Raw genomic sequence first — 25,790 nt, 5'->3', positions numbered from 1 at the left:
ATATGTGTGAATACATGTGGACAACTGCTACAAATAAATATCATAGTGTATGTTTGCATTGAGATTATGAAAATACTGTAACTTGTTTTAAATCATCAGATATGAATGTCTCAGACTGAATTATAGCTATCAGGCAAAAATAAAGGGCAAACAGGAATTTGGGATTAACAGTTATAAACTGCTATATATGACTAGGCTTCCCTGGTGGCCCAGTGGTAAAGAATCCACCTGCCAATGAAGGAGACAAGTTTCCTGGGTCAGAAAGATGCCCTGGAGAAGGAAATGGAAACTCATTCCAGTATTCTTGTCTGGGAAATCCCATGGACAGAGGATCATGGCAGGCTACAGTTGATGGGATCGCAAAAGAGTAGGACATGACTTAGCAACTAAACAACAACTACTGTATATAAAATAGATTTTTTAAAAAGGAACCTACTATATAGAACAAGGAGCTATATTAAACATCTTTTAAAAGCCTTCAATGGAAAAAAAATCTGGAATATGTGTATGTATTAATAATCTGAATCACATTGCTATACACCTGAAACATTGCAAATCAACCTTAAAAAATTATTGTAGAAAAATATTTTTTTAAAAAATGAAGGGCAAAACCTTGTGGGCAGAGGATAAAAGTGAAGGACCTGAGGAAGGGGAGAGATTTTCACCAGAAATAAACTCAAATAATGAAGGGAAAATTTGTCCCAGGAAGAAAATAGAGAGGCACTAGGGCTAGATAATTCAAGGTCATTTTATCATAGATTATTAAAAATTTATACATTCTTGAAATTTAGTAGAAAGATATTTAAAGAAAATAAGGAAGCCAGTGGCATGATTCAGTTCAGTTCAGTTCAGTTGCTGAGTCATGTCTGACTCTTTGCCACCCCATGAATTGCAGCACGCCAGGCCTCCCTGTCAATCACCAACTCCCAGAGTTCACTCAGACTCACGTCCATCGAGTCAGTGATGCCATCCAGCCATCTCATCCTCTGTCGTCCCCTTCTCCTCCTGCCCCCAATCCCTCCCAGCATCAGAGTCTTTTCCAATGAGTCAGCTCTTCGCATGAGGTGGCCAAAGTACTGGAGTTTCAGCTTTAGCATCATTCCTTCCAAAGTAATCCCAGGGCTGATCTCTTCTCCAACACCACAGTTCAAAAGCTAGGTTTGCATTAAAAAAATTCTATAACTTTTCTCTAGTATATGCATGAAAGTACTGGAAGAGTGAATGCAAGTAACCGTGGCAGGAGGTAATGGTATCTTGAACTAGAAGGATGGAGGTGGAGAGAAGTGAGCAGAATGATGGTGGAACCACTGTGCAATAGTGATGGACCAAATGATAGTGAGGAAGAGGAAAGTATACAGGACAGGTTCAGAGTTTCCGTGTGGTCTCCGTTCATTTGTTTAATAAATATTACTGAAATTCTTAAAAAATAGTTGAAAACCAGAATGATGCAAATATGCTAAATTCATACAAATTTAATGAATTTTCTTTGTTAAGAAAAAAAATACAATTGAGATACCTGTCATATAATGTTGGAGGTAGATGTATAAATGAAACTTTGAAAAGAAGTTTATATTGAAGTTTAAGGGTTGTTCACATAAGGATGTTGAGTGAAGTAATGGGACTGGATGAGATAGCCTAGGGAGAGTGAAATGATTCTGCACCAGGCTGTGAAACCCAAGTGTTTAGTTAGAAATGTGTTCCGCTGAGGAGACTGAGTAAGACCAGAGAAGCAGGAGAACCATGAAGACCATGAAGTGTCACAAATACCCAAAGAGGATGGAATTCAAGATGAAAGTGGCTAGCCCACTGAATGGTTCTTCATACAAAAAAAATGTGAACTGATGAGTAGCCATTTAAGTTAACAAATTAGGGGTCTTTAGGAGGAACAAAAACCCAACTGAAATGTGTTGATGAGTTAGGGAGAAGTATGAAATTGAAGCAACCAAAGTAAACAATTCCTTGGAAACCTGTTTAAGTCTTAGAAATTGTACTGTTTCAATATTTATTTTTAACTACATCTCTTCTTGACTTGAGACATGTTCTTTAGTATTGTTTAATGTCACTGAATTTTACCTTTTAATTACTAGTCCCTTAAGCAAAAGCAAGTACCTAAGCATAGCACTGTATCTCTGATTTCTTCAAATCTCCTATTGTATTTTATTAAATGTGGTTTCTCCATAAGAGTGAATAGATTAAAAAATGAAAAAAAAAAAGGCAGAAAGAAAGAGAAATGTCAACAATGCTGGTATGGAAGATGCTTTCTTATTTTAGAACCACTTGTAGACTACAATATTTCTGAGGCCTCTGCATAGTGACTGTAGGGAATTGTTTGGAGTAGTGAATATTGAATAGATTTCTTGGAGAACTCACTTGCTGCCTATGATACTATTTGCCAGTCTATCTCATTCCTCAGTCCCCTAAACCACCATTCCTGTGGTCAAGATGTGGATTCACCTCAGCCTTACAATTTTAACGTTCGGACCTTCCAAAATAGCTTCTATTGAAATGCAGAACATCAGCTCTGTAGCCAGGAGTTATTCTTTCTACCTCTAGATGACTTCAATCTGAGAATACAGATGGATCTACCCTAAGCCAACATCTGGTTACTTATGTCTCCTCTTTTAACCAAATCTATTGTGGCAGAACACAGCTCACAGAGGTCATTGGATACATATGTATTCTCTATCATCACATGGTAGGGCTTCCCTGGTGGCTCAATGGTAAAGAACCCGCCTTCTTATTCAGGAGACATAAGAGACATGGGTTCGATCCCTGGGTCAAGAAGATCCCCTGGAGGAGAGCATGGCAACCCACTCCAGTCTTGCATGGAGAATCCCGTGGACAGAGGAGCTTGGTGGGCTTCAGTCCATAGGGTGGCACAGAGTCGGACACAACTGAAGTGACAGCATGCATGCCTCATCAGATGGTTACTGCTTGACCTTCATTTCCCCTAATTTAGCACAGAATACCTTTCCTTGTACTATTCTTTTTTCTATTTATCTTTTTTATTCTAGAAACTTAATTGATATACCTCTATCTATATATCCAGAGTTCATGAGTGTATAACTATATCTATATATCACAGTTCATATATTTCATATGCTGAAATATAGCATAATGACTAGAACATATAAATATTTGAATATAAATCAATTTGACCTTGTTTCTATTACATCAAATGCCTATCTTATAGCTATGCATTTAAATTTGATGGCTCTGCATGGTAATATTGAACAATGCTTTGGGAAATCTGGAATTGGTTGTTGACTGCCACTAACAATTTTTTATAATATTGAGTGAATCACTTATCAACTCTACATAGTTTCCCTTTAAAAGCAAGGGACTAAATCACATTAACTTTATAGTCTCTACTGCTTCTTCAACTATTATTATTGAGTCAAAATGAAAATATTCACATTTGCAATAGGCAAGAGGTTATAATAGTTGAAATTAGTAGAATGACAAAATTGACATTAATAAAATGAAAATAGTTGACAGTAATTTTTGTAGATCATAGCCATTTTTATATTTCATCTCACTCTCATTATACTTTGTGCTTTGTTGATTTTTTTCCTATTTAAAAATCAATTTTATGCCCTTTTAAGGATGACTAACTTTAAAGCTGGTGTCCCATCTGTTTTCTCTTTGTTAGCAGACTTTTTGAGGCTACTCTGAGTTCATAAAGAAAATGATTTGCTTTGATAAAGCAGCTTTTCAAAGAGAGAAAAAATAGCCTTAGATTTTCTTTATACACTAGCTAGTGTCTAAAACCCATAAACTCATCTTAACTATGAAAAAAAAAAGGTTGGTTATTTGAAAAATTGCTGTTATTAAATAAATCTCTTATCTCCAAGGCTCAACTATTTACACAGTGAAAGAATGTATTTTTGAAATTCCATGCTTTTAAAAATTGTATTGAACTTGTAGGTAATGATATCCTGACCATAACTTTCCATACCAGAATTCATTTCCTGGTATGTCTCACTATTTATACTCTATACTTCCATTTCAGAAAATCAGATGGCATATAAAAATGAATACTATTTCATCATAAATCCCAAACCACTCTGCATACTCTGTATTTCCATACATACTTGTTATATTATTTTGATGTTGTAAATTCTTTGAAGGACTTTTATATAGTATTATGTCAAGCATAAAAGGTAAATGTTGTTATTTATCATGTTACTGTTCCATACATGCCCCCTGAATTTTCTCAAGTGATATTTGCTGTGCTGTGGTTTAGTTGCTCAGGCGTGTCTGACTCTTTGCAACCCCGTGACTGTGGCCCACCAGGCTCCTCTGTCCATAGGGATTCTCCAGGCAAGAATACTGGAATGAGTTGCCATGCCCTCCTCCAGGGGATCTTCCCGACCCAGGGCTTGAATCCAGGTCTCCTGCATTGCAGGCAGATCCTTTACTGTCTGAGCCACCAGGGAAGCCCTAAGTGATATTTGGTCTACCTTAAATGTTGCATGTTTCTGGAGGAAAATATAGCCAAAGCTAATACAAAATGGCTAGTAATCTAAAAATCACATTTGAATAACATCTTGAATGCACAGTTTCTAATCTGGGTATGTGTGTGTGTACTTATTCGCTCAGCTGTGTCTGACTCTTTGCAACCCAGTGGACTGTAGCCTACCGCCAGGCCTCTCTGTCCTTGGGAATTCTCCAGGCAAGAACACTAGAGCGGGTTGCCATGTCCTCCAGGGAATCTTCCAAACCCAGAGATCCAACCCAGGTCTCCAGCATCAAAAGCTGATTTCTTTACTGTCTGAGTCACCAGGGAAGCCCAAGAATACCGCAGTGGGTAGTCTATCTCTTCTCCAGGGGATCTTCCCGACCCAGGAATCAAACTGGGGTCTCCTGCATTGCAGGCAGATTCTTTATCAGCTAAGCTAGCAAGGAATCTAAACTAATATATTTAAATTCAAATAATGAAAGGATATTGTGAAAAATGAATCAGTGAAGCCAGAGAGAAGCTTCAAGGATCTGGGATCCAGAAGTTCTTTCATTCTAACTACTTTGTCATGGCTGTGGTTAGGGAGGGGAGCAGAAGTGAGGTAAACGATTTGTCTACATCCTGTGTCCCTTTTTTCAACATCATTCTTACCTACTTACACAGTATTCACAGTTTCTGGATACCTCCACTTCCAATGATTTCTTTCAAACCCTTTTCATCAGGGATAATCTGATTCATACAAAGGTTTAAATGACTAATAAGTTAATAACATTATACTTCAAGTTAACTGGAAACAATTTCTGCATGAAGTTTGAGTATAATTTATGTAATAAACTAAATTCAGAATTAATAAGTGAGGAATATTTAAAAACCCTAGAGGAAGGAAACAAAGGTAAGATTCTAGTATCAACAAAACAATTAGGTGGAGGGGTACTTATTTATTTTTTTGACAAAGCGACATGATGGTATATATGATTTAGAATTCAAAGCCCTTATATTACTACTTGAAGCCTCTTGAGTAAGCCAATTATTATTAAGAGCCTCAGTTTTCTATCTATAAAATGAAAGTGAGGTATTTGAAACAAGTTTTAATGTACAATTACAAGGATAAATCAAGATATTTTATGTGAAAGCAATCTGTAACATTTAAAGTATGTGACAGATGAGATTATGTGACAGATGAGATTCTATAATGGTATTGTTTGTAGTAGCTCCCAAATTCTACTATATTTCATTATGCATTGCCTTTGTTTAGTCAGTCAAGCTTACTCTAAAAATAACTTGCTTTATATTATAAAATACCACATGAACAATGTAAAATTCCTGAATTTTTATTTTGCTTCCTTTTTTTTTCTTTAAAAAACTTTTTATGTTGTATTGGGATCTAGTTGATTAACAGTATTGATAGTTTCAGGTGAATATTGAAGGGACTCAGCCATACATAAAAATGGATACAAGGATATATCTTTTACTTCCTGTCTCATGTTCTCTCGCAGATTAGATAAGTAATGGCTTACTTTTAGGAGTCTCCCAGCAGAGCTTATGGGATAAAATATCTCATATGATAGAATTATTTAAGCAAAGCATTTAGGACTCTCATTATTTAATCAGTATGACTGATTGCATATATATATATGTATATGTACTAGATATGCATATAATATGTACATGTACTAGGATATGTACTGATATGCATATATATATGTACTAGAATACAAGGGAAACAATCAGTTAGATTCTTAATTATATTACATATGTAGATTTATTGGATACAAGAAATATTTCCATCTTGTTATTCTATAGCAAATGGCTATAAAGCCTTTGAATTATTCACAAAAAGACATTGTGAATAAAAATTTTTGTGATTTTCTAATACTACTTTGAAGACCTAAATAGACATTTTTTAAAATATAAATTTAGGTTCTGGCAGAGAGTGCGGCTAGAAGTGGATTGTGGCCTTCTACCCCAGGGCCCTCCAGGCCCTCCGGCCTCTGGTCGGTAGGTGAACTGGGGGACCCCAGGACATTCTCGGGTGTGTTTTGCAGAGCGGTCGCCTAGGCCGCAGTTGGCAGGGCCCAAGACTGGAAGCAGCCGCGAACCTCTCTGCTAACCCCCACTGCCGCGACCTAATGGCGGCGGCCCCTCCGAGCCAGGATCCTGCTGACCGCTGGGTCTCTTTACCCAGAGCTGCAGGGCTTAGGCTTAGGCGAAGCCTCCGCCTGCTCACCGAGAACATGGTGCCTTTGGGCATCGGTTATGGCAGGACTAGAAGAATGGCGGCCGCTCTAACTCCGAGGAGGGCCGTTAGAGCCTCCGACGCCCGGGAAAGATTGTGGATGCCAGCTCGTCCACCCATAGGCCTTGGGACCACGCGGATCCGCGACCTGAGGTGACCGCTCTGTCCCAGTTGGACGAGACCTTGTCTGGACAAAGACAGACCAAGGCCTTAACGGACCGCAAGGTGAGCAGAGCTGCAGTCGATGACGGGTGAAACGTTAGCGGGCCAGCGGGCGGTGATCGTCGTTCTATCGAGACATTGATGTCGAAAGATAGAAATGGTAGAATAACATACTCCTTGTGGCCAACAGAAAGTGCCCACCGCCCTCTAGGAAGATTTACTGGCCGCTGATAAAAGGCCTGTGTATATAATATGAAAAAGCTGCTCTCAACTTTACCCTCAACCTTTCAAAAGAAAACTTTCACTACATCTAGGCCTCCTACATGTAAAGAGGTTGCCGACGTACGATAAAATAGAAAAATCACGTCTTGTAAATGCCCATTTGTTAAAAAAAAAAAAAAGACTATAGAAAAAAAAATGCCTTCTGGAAATGACTTTCCGAAATGGAGTTGTTTGATTACGTCTAGAAGCAACATCTGGAGCCACCGAAGTCCCTGATTATTCAGTGGGTTGGAGGATGTCGAATGGAAGACCTTGAGGAGGAAGAATAGAAAGTTCTATGCCAGACTGGTCATACTTAGAAGACATTTCTATATGACCATTGTTTTGTGTGTGCATTTTATTATACGAACGCATATATATGGAATTTAGAAAGAGGGTAACGATAACCCTGTATGCGAGAAAGCAAAAGAGACATAGATGTATAGAACAGTATTTTGGACTCTGTGGGAGAGGGAGAGGGTGGGATGATTTCAGAGAATGGCATTGAAACATGTATAATATCATATAAGAAACGAATCACCAGTCCAGGTTTGATGCAGGATGCATGGGGCTGGTGCACTGGGATGACCCAGAGGGATGGTATGGGCAGGGAGGTGGGAGAGGGGTCCAGGATGGGGAACACGTGTACACCCGTGGTGGATTCATGTTGATGTATGACAAAACCAATAAAATATTGTAAAGTAAAAAAATAATAATAAAATAAATAAGTAAAAAAAAAAATGTTGTGTTTCAAAGGAACCATCAAGAAAGCAAAAGTTTACAAAACAGTAGAAGTTACCTGCAAATCATGTCTGATAAGAAAGTTCTATCTAGACTATGTAAAAAACTCATCCTTCAACAATGAAAAGACAGATAAGCCAATTAAAAATGGGCAAAGAATTTGAAAAGACACTTCTTCAAAGAAGATACACAAATGACTAATAATAGGCACATGAAAAACTTCTCAACATTGTTAATCATTAGGAAAATGCAAGTCAAAACCACACTGAGAAAAAACACATTGAGCTATCACTTTACACTCATTAGGAAATGGCAACCCACTCCAGTATTCTTGCCTAGAGAATCCCAGGGATGGGGGAGCCTGGTGGGCTGCTGTCTATGGGGTCGCACAGAGTCGGACACGACTGAAGCGACTTAGCAGCAGCAGCAGCAGCAGGATAATTAAAATTAAAAAAAAAAAAAGACTGACAACAAAAAATGTTTGAAGAAATGAAGAATTTGGACTCCTATACAGATCTTCTTCAACTTACAGTAGGGTTGCTGCTGCTGCTAAGTTGCTTCAGTCGTGTACGACTCTGTGTGACCCCATAGATGGCAGCCCACCAGGCTCCTCCGTCCCTGGAATTCTTCAGGCAAGAACACTGGAGTGGGTTGCCATTTCCTTCTCCAATGCATGAAAGTGAAAAGTGAAAGTGAAGTCGCTCAGTCGTGTCCGACTCTTAGAGACCCCATGGACTGCAGCCTACCAGGCTCCTCCGTCCATGGAATTTTCCAGGCAAGAGTACTGGAGTGGGTTGCCATTTCCTTCTCCATACAGTAGGGTTACTTCCTGATAAATCTATCAAGTTGAAAATATCCTAAGTTGAAAATGCATTTAATACAGCTAACATATAGAACATCATAGCTAAGTCTAGCCTACCTCAAACATGCTCAGAACATTTACATTAGCTATATGTGGGCAAAATTATCTAGGACAAAATTTATTTTATAATACAATGATGAATGTTTCATGTAATTTATTGAATATTGTACTGAAAGTGAAAAACAGAATGGTTGTATAGGTACAGAATTGTAAGTGTGTCAGTTGTTTACCCCCATGGTGATGGGGCTACCTGGAAGCTGTAGCTTGCTGCTGACACCCAGCATCATGAGAGTTGCTAGCTCAGGGGGAAAAAAAATCAAAACTCAAAATTCAAAGTACCATTTCTGCTACAATATTTATTGCTTTTGTACCATTGTAAAGTTGAAAAACTGTAAGTTGAACAATCCTAAGTCAGGGACCCTTTGTACATTGGTGGTAGAACTCTCATACCAAGTAGTGTAGTCACTTTCCCAACACTTTTAACAGTTCCCCAAAGTGTTAAATATAGAGTTACCGTATCACCCAGCAATCTCATTCCTAGATCTATACCAAGATAACTAAAGCATACAACTATAAAAAAACTTTACAGAAATTTTCTGAGTAGCATTTTTCATGTGGGGAATATCTGGAAAAGTCCATGCATGTTCTGCTGCTACCTACTCTTTGGAAACCCCAAGACTGTAGCCTCCCAGGCGCCTCTGTCCATGGGATTTTCCAGGCAGGAATACTGGGTTGCCATTTCCTTCTCCAGGGGATCTTCCCAACCCGGGGATCAAACCCACATCTCCTGCATTGGCAGGTGGATTCTTTACCTCTGAGCCACCAGGAAAGCCCCTGGAAAAGTGGAAACAACCCAAATACTGAGTAATGAATTCACTGACTAATGAATGAATGAACAAAATGTGGTATATCCATACAATGGAATATTAATCAACAATAAAAACAAATGAAGCACTGATAAATATTACCAAATAGACAAACCTTAGACATGATGCTAAGTGAAAGAAGACAATCACAAAATGCACTTGTATGAAATGTTCAAAACAGGCAAAGTCATAGAAAACAAAGGGAATTAGAGATTGCCATGGAGAGAGGAGAAGAGCAAAGGAAGTGATTGCTCATGGGTACTGGGTTTCATTATGGAGTGACGAAAATGTTCTAAATTTGACTGTGGTGATGGATGCACAACTCTGTGAACACTAAAAAAGCCATTTCGTAGTAAAAATAAATAAATAAAATATAAATTTATTTTAATTGGAGGCTAATTACTTTACAATATTGTAGTGGTTTTGCCTTACATTGACATGAATCCACCATGGGTGTACATGTGTTCCCCATCCTGAACCCCCCTCCCACCTCCCTCCCCATTCCATCCCTCTGGGTCATCCCAGTATACCAGCCCCAAGCACCCTTTTATTCAGAGAAGACATTCAGAGGCCAATAGGCACATGAAAAGATGCTCATCACAATTAATTATCAGAGACATGCAAATCAAAACTATGAGGAGGTACCAACTTACACCAGTCAGAATGGCCATTATTAAAATGTCTACAATAACAAATGCTGGAGAGGATGTGGAGAAAAGGGACCTACAGGTAAATTGGCACAGCCACTGTGGAAAACAATATGGAAGTTCCTCAAAAAGACTAAAAACAGAGTTGCCATATGATTCAGCAGTCCCACTCCTGGGCATAAATCCAAAGAAAACTATAATTTGTAAAGATACGTGCACCCCGATGTTCACTGCTGCACTATTTACAATAAAAAAGACATGGAAACAAAATGTCCCTCAACAGATGAGTGAATAAAGAATATATGGTACATAAACACAATGAAATACTATTCAGTCATAAAATGAATACAGTAATGCCATTTGCAGCAACATGGATGAACCTAGAGATTATCATAATAAATGAAGTAAACCACAGAGAAATATGTATGATATGTGGAATCTAAAATAAAACACAAATGAACATTTTTATGGAACAGAAACAGATTCACAGATATAGAGAACAGATTTGTGGTTGTCAAGAGGGGGAGAGAGGTGAGGAAGGGAAGGATTGGGAGTTTGGGATTAGAAGGTGCAAACTATTCTATATAGGATTTATTTAAACAATAACATCCTACTGTTCAGCACAGGAGCCTATATTTTTTCAATATCCTGTGATAAAACAGGAGAAAAGAAAATGAAAAAATATGTATAATAATTAATTTGTTATACAGCATAAATTAATACAGCATTGTTAACCTACTATATTTCAGTAAAATTTTAAATAAAAGAGTGCTATCTAATATGTGCCAGATATTGGGCATCTGCCTATCTAAACAAGAGATTAATTTTTCATGTGGTTAAACCACAGTAACTGTCCACTATTTTACATTCCTATGCAAACACATAAAAATTATTCCCTATTCCTTTCCCTTAGACATATAAAATTAGCTTAAACATTTACTTAGTCTTTTATTTAGAAATCACACTTTTCTGGAATATCAGTTGTGCAGAATTATACTTTTTTAGGTTTCTTCTGAATTGAATCCTTAATCATTCACCCTTATTGCTATTATAAGCAGCGATTGTTTGAAATTCTCATTTAAATAAACATTTTACTAAAAAGAATTATTCACACTGAATGGGTTACAATACACACATATTAGTTCTAAAGACAACTCATTGTTGTTCTTCAGAATTTTGTTCTTTCCAGAACCCATTTAGTTATAAACAGAACAGCCCTACTGGCTTGTGGGAAAGCTGTTGCATGCTTTCACTTTTCTCGGGTGAGGTTGATGCCTTGGTCTTCCTCTCTCAGGAACCGGGCCTTTAGCTGACTTTATTAACATTCACCTTGCTTATCTTATGCATGTCCTCTAACCCTGGTTGAATCCTACATGCCCACCAGGAGGATTTAGTTTCTCTTAAGGAATTTAGGAGTGAGACTGAGCCAGAAGAAGTAATTTAACTCCAGACAATTTCCTCTTGGTAATTTGTGGTATCTGAAAAAAGTAGGTCTTGTCTGCCAGAACCTTTGAAGGTTTCTTTTTGGTTATTACTTCAACTTATGACAAAGCTTCCTGCTTGCAAAGCAGTAACTGCTTCTCTATACAATCTCTCTGTGGTAGAGTGTTTCTAGACCTTTAAGAAAACTCTTCTTTATCACCGAAAACAGATTCCACATCTAAGGGTAAAAACAGATGCAGCAATGTGCCAACACTTCTGCAAATGTCCTGTATTTATAACTGCTTTAAAAATCCTATTCCTCAGTGATGACAGGAAAAGGACAGTTGTTTTTAATAAATATGGCTTGAGTTTATACTGACATTTAAGTGATTGTTATTGACAAAGAGACACATTTCAGGTCTACCGATTTACCCCATGCTAATATATTATGTAGTGAAAAATCAAAATTTGCTTTTTAAGTAGTTCATGACATTCCATTAGCATTCCTCCATGTGGAGAAAGTTATTTTTTAAGACAAAACCTTTGGATTTTATGCATCATGCTGTGTTTTTTATTGTTATTGTTGAGCAAGATTTATATTTATACATATTTCCAGTGTTTATTAGTACACTGTATTGGGTTAATAAATGAGTTAATATTTTTTAAATTGTGAATTGTAAAGGCCCAGAAGAGTGTCTAGTGTATAATAAGTATTATATGTGTTTGTGAAGTAAAAATTACAAAAACTTAATTTCACTTTCCTAGTGGCTGTAAATGATTTTTTCTTTTTAAGGATAGTAGTATATGTATATGACTTTTATTTTCAGAGATACTGCATTGGTCACTTTTATTTGCCTCATTTAGAGACACATTATTGCTCAGGCAAGTAATTCTCAGCTGGGGACAGTTATACCTTTCAGGAGATACTTGGCACTGTCTGGAGACATTTCTGTTTGCTATAACTGGGTGCAGGTGCATCTGGCACCTACAGGCAGAGGCAAAGGACGGTGACAAGCAGCCTGTAATCCACTGGGCAGTCCCCTACAGCAAAAAATATATAATCCCCAATGTAAATAGTGCTGAGGCTGAGAAACCCATGGCTTAGAGCTTGAGTTCTAATTCACATTATGCTACTCACTAAATCCTGGAATCTTGGTAGGATTGATGTGTAAGCGCTTCAGTTTGTCATTAAATGGGTATAATAAAATAATAGAAAGTTATTAATACATGAAACAGCACATAACTTGGCACATTCCAAATGGTCACTCAGTCTTAGCTATTATTATAAATAAGATCTGAGGTAAAGTGATTTATCTGCTATCTAATCATTTTTCTAAATCTAATTATCTGCTCTCTCAAGTTTAGTATATTTAAGAATTCTTTCCTACCTCAGATCTTTTCACTATCAGGCATCAATAGACAACTAGGTCTTAAAAACATTCATCACTGCCTTACTGCATTTTTGTTGTTGTTGTACATTAATTTTGTTCTGTCTTGTCCAAGATTCAAGGCTTCCTTAGAATTTCATAAAGGCAAATAATGCTTTCTCAAGAATGTGAATCCTACAATTGTCTTTTCCTTGGCTTCATTTTAATTCACTATATGCAACTCAGTTCTCTAATAGACTCAGGGTTAAGTCAGCTGTGGACTTCATTAAAACTAAGTTAGAAACTAGCGTGATGGAGTTTTACCAAGAAAGATTTTCGTCTCCTTAAAGAGTAGAGTCCATAGATAGTGGTACAGCATTTATTTGGAACACTATAGAACCCATCCTCTGAAAGCTGGACAAGAGAGTTTCCCTTAAGGTGCATGCATCAGTGGGAAGGGGACTATGTACGGAATGTGTTAAGTGTTAGTCACTCAGTTGCGCCTGACTCTTTGCAACCCCAAGGACTGCAGCCCAGCAGGCTCCTCTGTCCATGGGATTTTCAAAGCAAGGATACTGGAGTGGTTTGCCATTTCCTTATCCAATGTACAGAATACTCCTTTTAATTCTTCTCTAAAATGTGTCACAATGTTGATTTATCCTTTATTTAAGAGAACTTATAAACATTACTAAAGAAAGGATGTGACAGAGGTCTCTATGTCCATCTCTAGGGATTAATGAATAGAAAGAAAATAATAGTGAAGATAAGTTTACATTGAAGACACAATGAGGAAACTCAGTACACACCATTAACGGTGTTGAATTATTTCAGTTTGTATTTTAGAAGCAAATTTGCTCACACTTTGGGTAAAAAGGGGTTTACAGACAAAATTTTTTTCATTACTGTATATTTACAGTAATGAAAATGCAGGTTGTTACAATTAACACTTATTTACAGATTTTGATAGTTTACTCAATGAGCAATAATATTGTACATGTCTTTATTCAAAGCACTCTTCATATATGTAACCATATTTTACAGTAAATAGAGATGGCTTCTTGATATCACTGTATTAAAAGTTTATATTATTCTGCCTGTAGACTTATGTATTGATACATTTTAGTAATTAAGAGAATGTATTATTGTAGAGTGTTCTGTCATTTATTCTGCTGCCTCAACTCATGCCTTCGTCATTTATTTTCTGCACTAATGAAGTGACCTGTTCTATTAATCTGCAGGATACAAGACCTGTGTCAAATGGGTCAGTCATCTGTTGTATCTATATTTTAAGTAACATTGCTACCACTACTCAAGCATCAAAATTTATTCTTTTTATAAATTGAACTAGATTCTGATAATTGTTTTTATTTCTGAATCCAAAATGTTTGCGTAAATGAAAGATAAAGACCTTGAGTTAAAGAGATTTTATTGGGAGGATTTCCATAACCCAGCTTTTGGCTAAGGAAATGTCTCTATGTGTCATGTTGACACATGGAGAAGAGAGAGATTAAGAAGTGCTGCTGTGCAATAACTCCTTTTTAATTCATTTTCTACAGTAGTGAAAAAATATACTGCAAGAGATTTTTTTCCAGTTGCTTTGATATCCAGTGCTTTAGATATGATGTCATGTTGCTTTTGTGGCTATGAAAGGTGTTTATTTCCTCGAGGTATATTTTATAGTAACATATATGTCTTGCTTTTTATTGGGGAAAGCACAACTAAAGGGGAGGTGAAGCTACAAAAACATCCCTGAAAAGTTGACATTCCCCACTACTTTCAAGAAAGGAGGCAAAATATGTACTACCAGTGCTTGGTAGTTTATGATTCAGGTAATATGTCAATTCATAAAGATCAAAGTAATCAACTCATCTACTAGGGAAAAGTGCCAAGAGAAAGAAAATTTCATATTAGATGTGTTTTTCCTTACTGATAAAACTTATGATTGTCACTCTGGACTATGTAATTATCAGGGAGTTACTGGTAAATGCCAGGCACTATTGGGAGCAGTGGATTCAGCATTAAAGAAAGCAAGCAATGTCCCTGACCTTATGAAACTTTTATTTTAGTTGGCTTGGGTGTAGAAGTAAGTAGGCATCAAAGTGTCTATTCTTGAATGTAACACATATAGTATTCTTCACTGTATGTTTTACTTCCCTGATTGAGAAGCTCATTAGTAGGAAACCATAAACCTTATTCAGGAGGCAAGTTCTTAGTATCAGTTACCCAAGAGTTACTCCTGCTACAAGAGCTCTGAGCAGTGATAATTTGGGCTCACTTTAACATACTTTCATATACATATGTTATTTACATTCAAATTATGTTATTTTCAGTAACCTTTATGATTTGTTAAAATACTCTTTAATATTAACAATTTTTCTAATTAACTTTTTTCTAGCTAGTTATTAGGAATTATTTCAAGTATTTATTTTTGTTCAGGAAAAATTCTAGTTGTAAAACAATATTTTGAGTTAAGTAGAGAACATTTGCAGAAAAATATATCTTAAAATCAAATAAAATAATCAGTCATGTGCTAAGTTTTAATCTCTGTGATAAATTAGGAAGTCTTTGCCTGATAACATTTTGGCAATTACCAGTATAGGTCACACACATGAAAACAAATTCAGAAAAAATTAATTTCTGATTGAAACATGACTCTCCTCCTTGTTAATTCTATCATTGTTACATCCTGTCTCAATGAAAATTGGGCTATGCACATTGGCATAATTACTGTATGTCCACTTTGTATCAGAAATCAGCCAATGTTTAAATGTAATAAAAACCCGTAAAATCAGGATAAATCTTACAGTTAATGCTTTCAACCATGTTGCAGTGGAGTACATGTGGATTTTTATCATAGCTTCGTATTGTCCTTTCTTCTATGCAGTTATATGCAGTGTTTGCACTATGTATATTAAATTACCAATAATAATATTTTCAAAAAGTTTTTACTATGATTTGATTTTATAGCAAATATTATTTTGTATGTAACTGTTATTAGTGAAAAAATGTAATATTGTTACCTTCACTTCCATATTCTCTCTAAATTAAAAACCAAATGCTTTATCAAAAGAAAGAATATACTCACACATAAATGAAGTTGTATCATTGAGACAAATGCAAAAGGACTATCTATCAAGCCTAAGAAAGGAAAGTGGAGAAAGAAGAAATTGGAATGAGAGGCTGGTGTGACTGATGAATGGATCACACCATTGATAAAGAAGGAGAGTCATTTTCGTTTGTTCTTAATTAGCATCATAAGATTTTTCTTTCTTAGTGGTATGTAAAATCATGTGTTTTAAAATCAGTCACTGTGAATTCAGTGAAATGCAGATCGTATGCTCTATTGATGAAATGAGAGGAAAAAAATATAGGGAAGTAAAGAACAGATTTTAATATAACTTCAATATTGACTTATTAATCACTAAATTTGCCATCCATTCATTTTCTATTATGAACTCTAAGGAAAGGTAATAAAATAACTGTTTGAGAACTAAATTGTCTAAAACAACATAATTATATTAGCTTGTAGAAATTTAATTCTGCTTTTGCAAAAGATGTGGCTAGGTATATGCACTACAAGCTCCCTCTGGGCAGCATGATCCCTCTGAATCACTGCAGCCAAGTGTGTGCACCAAAACACATTTGGAATTAAGGGGATCTTTCCTCTGTTTGTCTACACAGAATAAACTATATACTTAAAAATGTAGGCTTTTAGAACTGGGATAAAATTGAATAAATTTTAGACTTTTTCACTATCTAATCTTTGACTTCCATTTTTGTCATCTCTTTCAATAGGCTCAGAAACAATGCCCAGAAAAATTAATTTGTTCATCAAAGTTCACACAGTTCAATAGCAACATACACAAGATTACAGTCTTTCACTGAAGGTTCAGGGTTCTTTCCATTATGCCTAATTATACCATGACAAACGCACACATACTTTCACAACTAAACCCTTCATTTTCTCAGTTGGTAAAAAAGTTAGCATTCAAGTAAGTTCCTTTCAAAACAAAAAAATAGCCTAGTCATTCGTGGTTACACCCCTTTCCCAGAGATTACCAATGTCCAATAACTTGTTGATACAAGAGTATAAGGTTCACAACCACTTGCTTAAATTGGAGACAACTCTGAGGAGTCATCCTAGCTTCAGCTCTTCCTCTGGGATTATCTGAGATAGATTAATTGCATAGAGTTTAACTTCTGCCTCTGCAGACCCTGCTTTCTTCATTACCCAACAGGGACTCTACTTATTTTTGTTGCTCTCATCAAGATAACTATTCTTCAAGTGTAATATTAGGTATTTTATACAAGGTAGTTCATTGAATCTTAACAATAATTCTGTACACAGATACAGGTTTGAAGATAAATCTTTCTTTCACAGATGAGGTAACTGAAGATTTGGGAAAGATAAGTGACTTGCCATGGTCACTTAGCTAGAAACTGATTCTGGTTGACTTTCCCATTAGACTTCAAAGCTGCCTAACTGGAGGAGCTGGTTCTCTTATGAACAGTGCCATTTCCCATTATGTAATGTAGAACCTTGCTCTCAGTAGAGGTCAGTAAATATTTATCAGATCAGCAGAGAAACACTTCTATGTCTGACCACAAATTCATGCCATTAGCCCCTGAGCTGTGCAATTGCCCATGTACATCATGAGCCCTGGACTTAATGATGAACATCTCAAGAACTAAAAAGAAAAAAAAAAGTCTAAGGTGTCAAAAGCAAATTATGGGGTTTTTTTTGAAAAAAGGAATGGATGATTTAAATATGCTTTTTAAGAAATTGAAAGGTCATTCATTCATTTTGTTTCTGTTTATGGTAGATGCTCATGTACCTTGTAGGTATCAGAATTTATACCAGAGAAGGAGCACTGAAGCTGCCTGTGGGATTGACTTATTTGATCCCTTTCAGTACATCTTATTAAAACTGCATATTCAATTTAATGTAATATCCCAGGAGGGTTAAAATGACCACATAAAGAAAATGATGAACATTTCCCCAAATGACATGTTGAAGTAATGGAAAAGAAGTTTCCACTCCTCTTCTCAACTTTCATGGGCAGGCAGGCAGGCAGTCAATCAGTTCAGTTGCTCAGCTGTGTCCAACTCTTTGCGACCTCGTGGACTGCAGCACGCCAGGCCTCCCTGTCCATCACTAACTCCCAGAGTTGTTTAATCAAACTCATGTCCATTGAGTCAGTGATGCCATCCATCATCTCATCTTCTGTCATCCCCTTCTCCTCCTGCCTTTAATCTTTCCCAAAATCAGAGCCTTTTCCAGTGAGTCAGTTCTTCGCATCAGCTAAAGATATATAAATTGGAATATTTTTATAATGAATTTAACATTGTCTGTTTTTTTCTGAAACAAACTGTCTTTCTCAGAGTATTTTACTCCCATGGTTTTTCTAACATTTGGATGTGATAATAAGCATAGTGTTTGAAGAACTGTCAATCAGTAAGTGATTCTATGGTTAAGTAAGCTAAGCATCTTATAGAAGTCAAGTCACATAGATGAAGAGAAAGTAAAATCTCACATTTCTATGTTGGTCTAAACAACTGCATCATGGAAGAGAGACAAGAAAAAGCCAAAATTTTTTTATGAAAAATGAATCAAAATATTTCATTTTCTTATTCCCAAGAAAAGTTCCAAAACATCTTCTGTAAGTCATACAACGCTTCCTTCAAACAACCAGATAACCAGCCTATGTTTACTGCAAATCAACGGAAGAGTTAAAATGGCAAATTAGAAATAATGGAGAGGATCTAAGTTAGCACAAATCAAAAACTGCAAACATTAAAATTTTTTTTAAAGATATGATTAGCAAAATGTCTCAATCTGAAATCCCTAAGTATAAGGACACCTGTTAAGATCCCCTAATAGACCTCAGTTTTACAAACAATTTTGGAGGTTCATCTCAGTAACAATAATGTAGAAGTACCAATTTAAGTTACAGTGTGGTTCTGCATGAAATTTATTTTAGGCAAATGTGATACATTTTAAAAATATTCCCATGGGAATACTGGGAGAGAGAATGAATTGGTGTTTAATCAAGCAGACTGTAATCCTACACTATCTGTAGAATATTAACTCACTGTGCTTCAGTTTTCTAGTCTGTATAATGGAAACTAACAGAAACTACCTCAAAAGACTCTTGTGAGGGATATATATGTAAGGGCAGGAGAAAAATGCTTGTCATATAATGCATCCTCTATAAACATATCAAGCAGAGAAAATTTTTCAGCAAATATTTATTAAATGCTTAATATATACCAGAGAATTGGGTCAGGAGGCTTAGACTGGATATAGGAGAAGCAGTTGAGCTGAGGTTCCCTCTTTGTGGTGTATCAGCAAGGACTGAATTACAGGATATATGAGGAAAAACAGAAAGCAAAGGTGATTTATAGGTATTGGCCTGATAATGATACCATTATTGAGAAGGAGAATTTTGGGTTAAGAATAAGGTGCAGAGTCAAGATCAAGTTTGTGTGTGTGTGTGTGTGAGACTAGGAATGTTAATTAGTCAAAGTGATGATGTCTCAATAAGTAAATTAGGGCTCAAAGTAGAGATCAGGCTTGGAGAAATGGCTTTCTAGGGAACAATGAAAAGTTGAGTACCGAAAAACTATGCCATTTAGAGGTCAAGTACACAGAGATTTTCACTGGCCCTTCAGCATATTTTGTACTAGCCTATTGCCTTGGGCCCTATTTTCCTCTCTCAACTCTTTCTCCACTTTCCCCACCTTCTTTTAGCAACAATAAATCTTTCATTTTTGCCACCAGAGCAGTAATCCAGCTAGTCAGTTTCTAGCTGAGTATATTTTGCTAAACCAAGACAGTGCTTTCTTCATGAGGAATTCTGGTGCCAGCTTGTAATCTTTGCTTCCCTTACCACATGATTTGATAAGCTATGTCTTATTCCTATCATTAGAGTATAAACTTCTTGTGAGAAGGAAGATGGATGTATACTCATGCACCCGATTTTGATTAATAAAATGCATCCAAAAGTCTAAATGAAACACATGCTGAGATTTCTTTTAACTGTTTTCTGTAGGTCATTGGAGTGACCTTCATTAGTTTCTTAAATTTTTAGGTTATCACTCTGCTGATACAAATTATTATATTGATAACTCTAAAACACTGAGCACACACTCATATAAATATAGTATGTTAAATCCAGCAAAAGATGCAAAGCTTTATATATTGATGTTCATTACTTTTTAAAATAACATGTATTCTCTGAGAAAACTGAATAATTTAAATTTAGGAAATTATGTAAACAAATTTCAAAATGCCTTTTTGTTCATCTCTGAAGAGAAATGAGCTATCAACCTGTTAAATGACATCAAGAAACCTTAGATGCATATTATTAGGTGAACAAAGTCAATCTGAAAAGACTACATACTATATGATCCAAGTACATAACATTCTGATAAAGCAAAACTATGGAGATAGTGGTTGCCATTGGTGTGGGGAGAGATGAGTAGGCAGAACACAGGGGATTTTTCAGGTGGTGAAAATACTCTGTATGATAATATAATAATGGTTATATGTCACTATAAATATGTCCAAACTCATAGAATGTATTACTCCAAGAGTGGACCTTAAGGTAAGCTGTGAACTTTGGGTGATTATGATGTAAGTTCACCCTTGGTAAAAAGTAACACCATTATGTTGCTAATGAGGAAAGTTATGAATGTAATGAGGACAAAGGGTGTATGAAAAATCTCTATACCTTCCTCTCAGTATTGTTGCCAACTTAAAACTGCTGTTTAAACAAGTATTTTAATAAATGATTCTTAGAGCCAAGATAATTAATAGTGGTTAAATCATTCATTTGACCACTCTTTATAGTAGGATTGTCCTGGGAAATTTAATCTAATGGAAAAGAGAAGATAATTCTATTGGTGTTTGTCAAAGTCTGGTTGAAAACTTAGGGTTTTGGAAGCAAATGTGAAAACCACTCTGTATTCTGTGTGTATGCTGTGAAGGTACTTTTTTGAAGGCATCTTTTCTTTTCCATATCTTTACCACAGGCTACATATCGAAATCGAATTGTGAGCCAAAATCTCAACACAAGGGACAGAAAAATAATGCATACTCCCACCGAGGACCATTTTAGATACCCAGCGGCGGACCAGGCAAGCCCCTACAAAAGCAAGGCCTGCCAACTCCCCAGTTTATGTCTCAGCAGTCTTTTGAAGGACAAAGAACTAGTTGAAGTTATCAAACACTCAAGAGGAACTTATGAAACCCTCACAACAGAAGTCACCCAGAATTTACGGGCTACTGTAGGGCAGAACTCTATGAAGCCAGCAGCTAAGACGGAAGGGCTCGCCACGTTCTCAGAGAAACCAAAGGACCAAGCTGCTGCAGCCCGGCAGCATTCAACCTTTACAGGAAGGTTTGGACAACCGCCAAGAGGGCCAATCTCTTTACACATGTACAGCAGGAAAAATGTTTTCCTCCATCACAATTTACACACAACTGAGCTGCAGACTCTGGGCCAGCAGGACGGGTAATGAAATCCCCCATTCCTGTCTCTGGGTAGGATAAGATGGTTAGTGTTTCTCGTGCATAGCTCATGTTCATATTTTCATGTATTTCTTATTACTTTTTAGTTTTAATTATAAACAAAGAATTGTACTTTTTTTTTTTTAGAATGAGGGTTCAAGCATGTGAATTGAATTAGGTTTAATAGCTTTGGAGACTTTATTATCTATATGTAAAATAATGAGACCATCTCGCTGTTTTATACAGGCCATGAAATTTATCTTTTATCTTCATCAGTCACTGATAGGCATTGAAGTTTCAGAAGGTAATATCAAATAGCACTCTGTTCACTTAATGGTGTTACTGTGAAAATAGATGTGAGGAATAAATAGATAAAGGAATTGTAAGAAATTTTAAATTACATAGTTAATAGAAAGAGAAAAAGAGGGATCTTAAAGTCATATTTGGTAGTGTATTTATTTAAGAATGAAGCTTGCTTGCATGTAACCCAGAGATGCATTTGTCTCTCTATTACATACAGTCAAGCTTATCTTGCCATATGATTATGGGGGAAAATAGTATTTCTTTTATCCTCTAAATGTTTAGTTCACACTAGTTCACAAAGGATTTCAGACTGAGTAATTGCTAGCCAAATAGAGGATGACAGCTCTGATCTTTGAAAAAATTTGCCTTTAGTTTTTGCTATTGATGTTGAAGTACTATGACATAAGACACTGAGGTGGGAATGTTGGCTAAATTTTGTCAAATGATGCAGAAAGTATGACATGCTACACTCTTTAAGTCACTGTCTTGGTTCTATCACCTTAGTTTTTTTACAATGTGAGGAAAGGAACACTCTAAGAAAATTATTTTACTTCATCTTCCTTGTATTAGTGTATTTTTCACTTAATTTTTTTATCTGTGTCCAGTTTTGCTTTATATACATTAACCCATATCAATGACCACATGATGAATTGAGGAACAGAAAGTCAGTTTCTTGGTAGCCCAGTTTACACTATTTTGTATATTCAGTCATCTAGATTTACAGGAAAAAGTAAAATATGTGGAAACTTTGGTGATTTGATCTTAGAAATAAAACTCTGACAGGAATACTGAACTCATTTGATGGCAAATATGTCTCTTTAACAAACAAGGTGTAATGTTTTATATGCAAATGCACATGAGATAAATAATTTCTTTATGTTTAATTAATAGAGCTGTATGAAGCTATATAAATTAATTAATAATTATTAAATGACCAGTAGGAATCAGGGCAGCATTTTTCTTACACAAAGATAAAAGCTAATTACTGAATCCATAGTAGGCATAGTTTATGTAAATTGAAATTGTCATACCTACTGCATGATCTGAGTCCCTTGCACTCTAACAGACAGAATTCATGAAATGAATAAAGGGACTGGGATAGCCATTTTAGCATGGCATCTGACTAATCTGCTAAAATTAAAGCTATGCTGAAATGCATCTCCTAAAGCAGAAGTGTATTTGAGCTCTGAGGAAAAGGCATTAGATATCCCCTTGCTAGCTTTAACTATTAAATTCTGACCACTTTTCAAACTTTGATTAGAATTGATAAGAGTAAAGAGTCTAGTGGATACACTGTACTTATAATTTTGGTTTTCCAAAGGAGAACACATGTGCATCCAAGACAAATGTTTGCCAAATGTTTTCTTTCTTTGTGTATTTGTAATTCTGCCAAAAGAGAATAATGCACACTGCAATTTGCTTGGCTTAATGACACTGCAATCTAAAATTCCCACTATACTTTACACGTTATAATAATTCATTCAGATAGGCATTTTGGGCTGAACAGTATTTATGAAATGATAGAAAAATTATGATTGTTAATTGTGGAATTCAGCTTCATTTGTCCTGAAAGTTGGTGTGTGTTAGTAGAGTATTTGAAGTCTGTAAATAAATTAGCACGGTAAAATAATCAAGGATTTTTTCCCAGGATATGGAAGAACTATGTATCACAAATAATGTTTTTGATTTGGACTTTTGGAGTTTATAGTTTTGCTTTCCTGGAAGATAGACTTTTGAATTATACTTTGTAAAAATAATAATCTATTTAAGAAAATCTGTCATTTAATAGACATTTTAAGAGATGTTTTAAATGCTAGTATTTTCTTGAAAAAACCTTTTTTAAAGCTGAAACATTCAAAAAGAAAACTTGGATTAAACAGTTCAATTTTAAAAGGAAGGATATTTTTTGGAAATAATCATCTTAAAGCTGTTTTGTATCAGTATTTTCAGCATTGTTATAATATTATTTGTAATACTAAGTGTAACTCAGGCCTGGAGAAGTTGTAAGCCCACTATGCTAATGTACATCAGTAACTGTAAAACAGGGGATCTTTGTAAGTTTCTCTTGTGTATATAGAGTACTCACATGGGCATTCTTTCAACAAATTGATTTCTTTGTACTAAAATCTCTAGTTTTCTAAGACAGTTCCATGTATAAAATGATTTATACATTTCTCCAAGGCAGTACATATCCAAAGACATGACACCAGGGGGAAAAAGTGCTTGTTTTTCTGACGGAAGCAGTTGTCTTTTCTTTCCCTTTCTGTTTCTTCTGTGCATGTGTATGTGTAGCTAAGCCTAAGTAACTCTGTAAAATTTCTGCTGCAGATTTTCTCCTCTGAATTTAGAATGTGTTTTAAAGGACACTTAAGAAGAGATATTCTTTGAGAAAAAGCTGTTTCCACCTGAAATAAACTGTCTTCGTTTTTTAAATTATTGGACCATGCAACTATATTTCTATGAACTCAGTGATTCTGTTCAAATAATTTTATATGCTAACACAGTCACAGCAAAATTATTCTCTCTCAAACTGTATTTTCTTATTTGAAGCGCCACAGTCTTTGTGCAGGTGACACCATGAAACTAGCTGCGGTGCTAAAGGCGGGAATCTATCAATATCAATATGCTCAGGGTGAGGACTTAGGGCCACACATCATTTAAGTTGTTTTTTTTTTTTACTTGTTGAGATATAAATAAAAGAGCCAGCCACTAGTCAGCAGTAAACATTTGTAGATGTGCTTATATTTATTTAAAATGTTTACAATGATTTTCCTAATTAATTAATGTGGGTTGATGACCTGTGTTTCACACCTTGTATTTTCCAAGATTTCATCCTAGCCTGTTGTCATTAATTTTCTGAGTGTTACTGAATTCAAAGTAATTAATTGAATTCAAAGAAAACTTCACATTTTGTTTCACTGATCTCATGTGTGTTTCATAGGGATACTACTTCCCCTAAAAAGAGGTAAGATTTTCTTTTTATTGTCATGTATTTAAGGACCACATCCCCCAAGATAAGTGATTCTAGGCCACTAGTCCTCCCACGACCTTTCTTAGCCCCTTAGTTACTGCTAGAATAGCAGTAGCAGGGTGAGTACAATTTCTCCACAATTATCCACATCCATTATCACCTTTCTCATTTTTAAGAATAACCCAGTGTTGTGGGTAACCTGGAATACTGGGTGTAGTCTTGTAAACTTTATTTTGTTCCACATTTCTACTTTCAAAACTTTAAATTCCAAATATCTATAGAAGCAGAAAGTGCTCCAAAATAGCACTTACAACTCCACTCAATCACCATGCAGGTCAATGAGGAAAAAGAAAGGAAGATGACTGTTGAAGTGCAGTGTATGATTGCCTTTCTCATTCCTAAATCACACTCCTCATGACCTGAGACTTTTCTTTGGTGATATATCCGTTTAGCATTAATTCATTTATCCTAGTATTTTGATTGCATTCTGTGACTTGATTCTATTTAGGCCTTATTATCAGGTTTTTATTAATAGTATTTTTTTTAACCCCAAGAATTAATTCAATCAGAGATAAAATTTCTTTGATAATTCACTCCTCCTAGAACTGGAATTTTTTCCCTTGTTCTTTTCCCATGTGCTAATTTTATCATGCCAACACTAGGCTATGTCTACACACATAGCAGGGGTTATAGAAAATATGAACAATCTGGGTTCTTATAAAAAGCTGAATTGCATCATAGTATAAAAGAAAACAGCCAGCTACCAATCAACTAAACCAAGAATCCCACTTCTCAAACATTATACATTAGTTAAGCACTAGTCACTCAGTTGTATCCGACTTTTTATGACTGCATGAACTGCAGCCCATCAGGCTCCTCTGTCCATGGGATTTCTCAGGCAAGAATAATGGAGTGGGTTGCCATACCCTTCTCCAGGGAATCTTCCAGACCCAGGGATTGAACCTGGGTCTCCTGTAT

The 25,790-nt window shown here is 35.9% G+C and overlaps 1 protein-coding gene across 1 annotated transcript in view; it reads left to right on the top strand.

The window, feature by feature from the left end:
- CCSER1 (coiled-coil serine rich protein 1) overlaps positions 1-21,546 on the top strand; it is a 1,276,721-nt gene extending 1,255,175 nt beyond the window's left edge. The window contains exon 10 of the mRNA XM_068975615.1: positions 21,061-21,546. Within this exon, the coding sequence (XP_068831716.1) occupies positions 21,061-21,546 (486 nt within the window). The remainder of the gene's footprint in view (positions 1-21,060) is intronic.
- The last annotated feature ends 4,244 nt before the right edge of the window (positions 21,547-25,790 follow it).

Source organism: Capricornis sumatraensis, chromosome 7, assembly GCF_032405125.1.
Source record: "Capricornis sumatraensis isolate serow.1 chromosome 7, serow.2, whole genome shotgun sequence".
In the NCBI taxonomy this organism is placed as follows: Eukaryota; Metazoa; Chordata; class Mammalia; order Artiodactyla; family Bovidae; genus Capricornis; species Capricornis sumatraensis.
The sequence above is the reverse complement of the archived record's forward strand: the minus strand, read 5'-3'. Positions and strand labels throughout refer to the sequence as shown.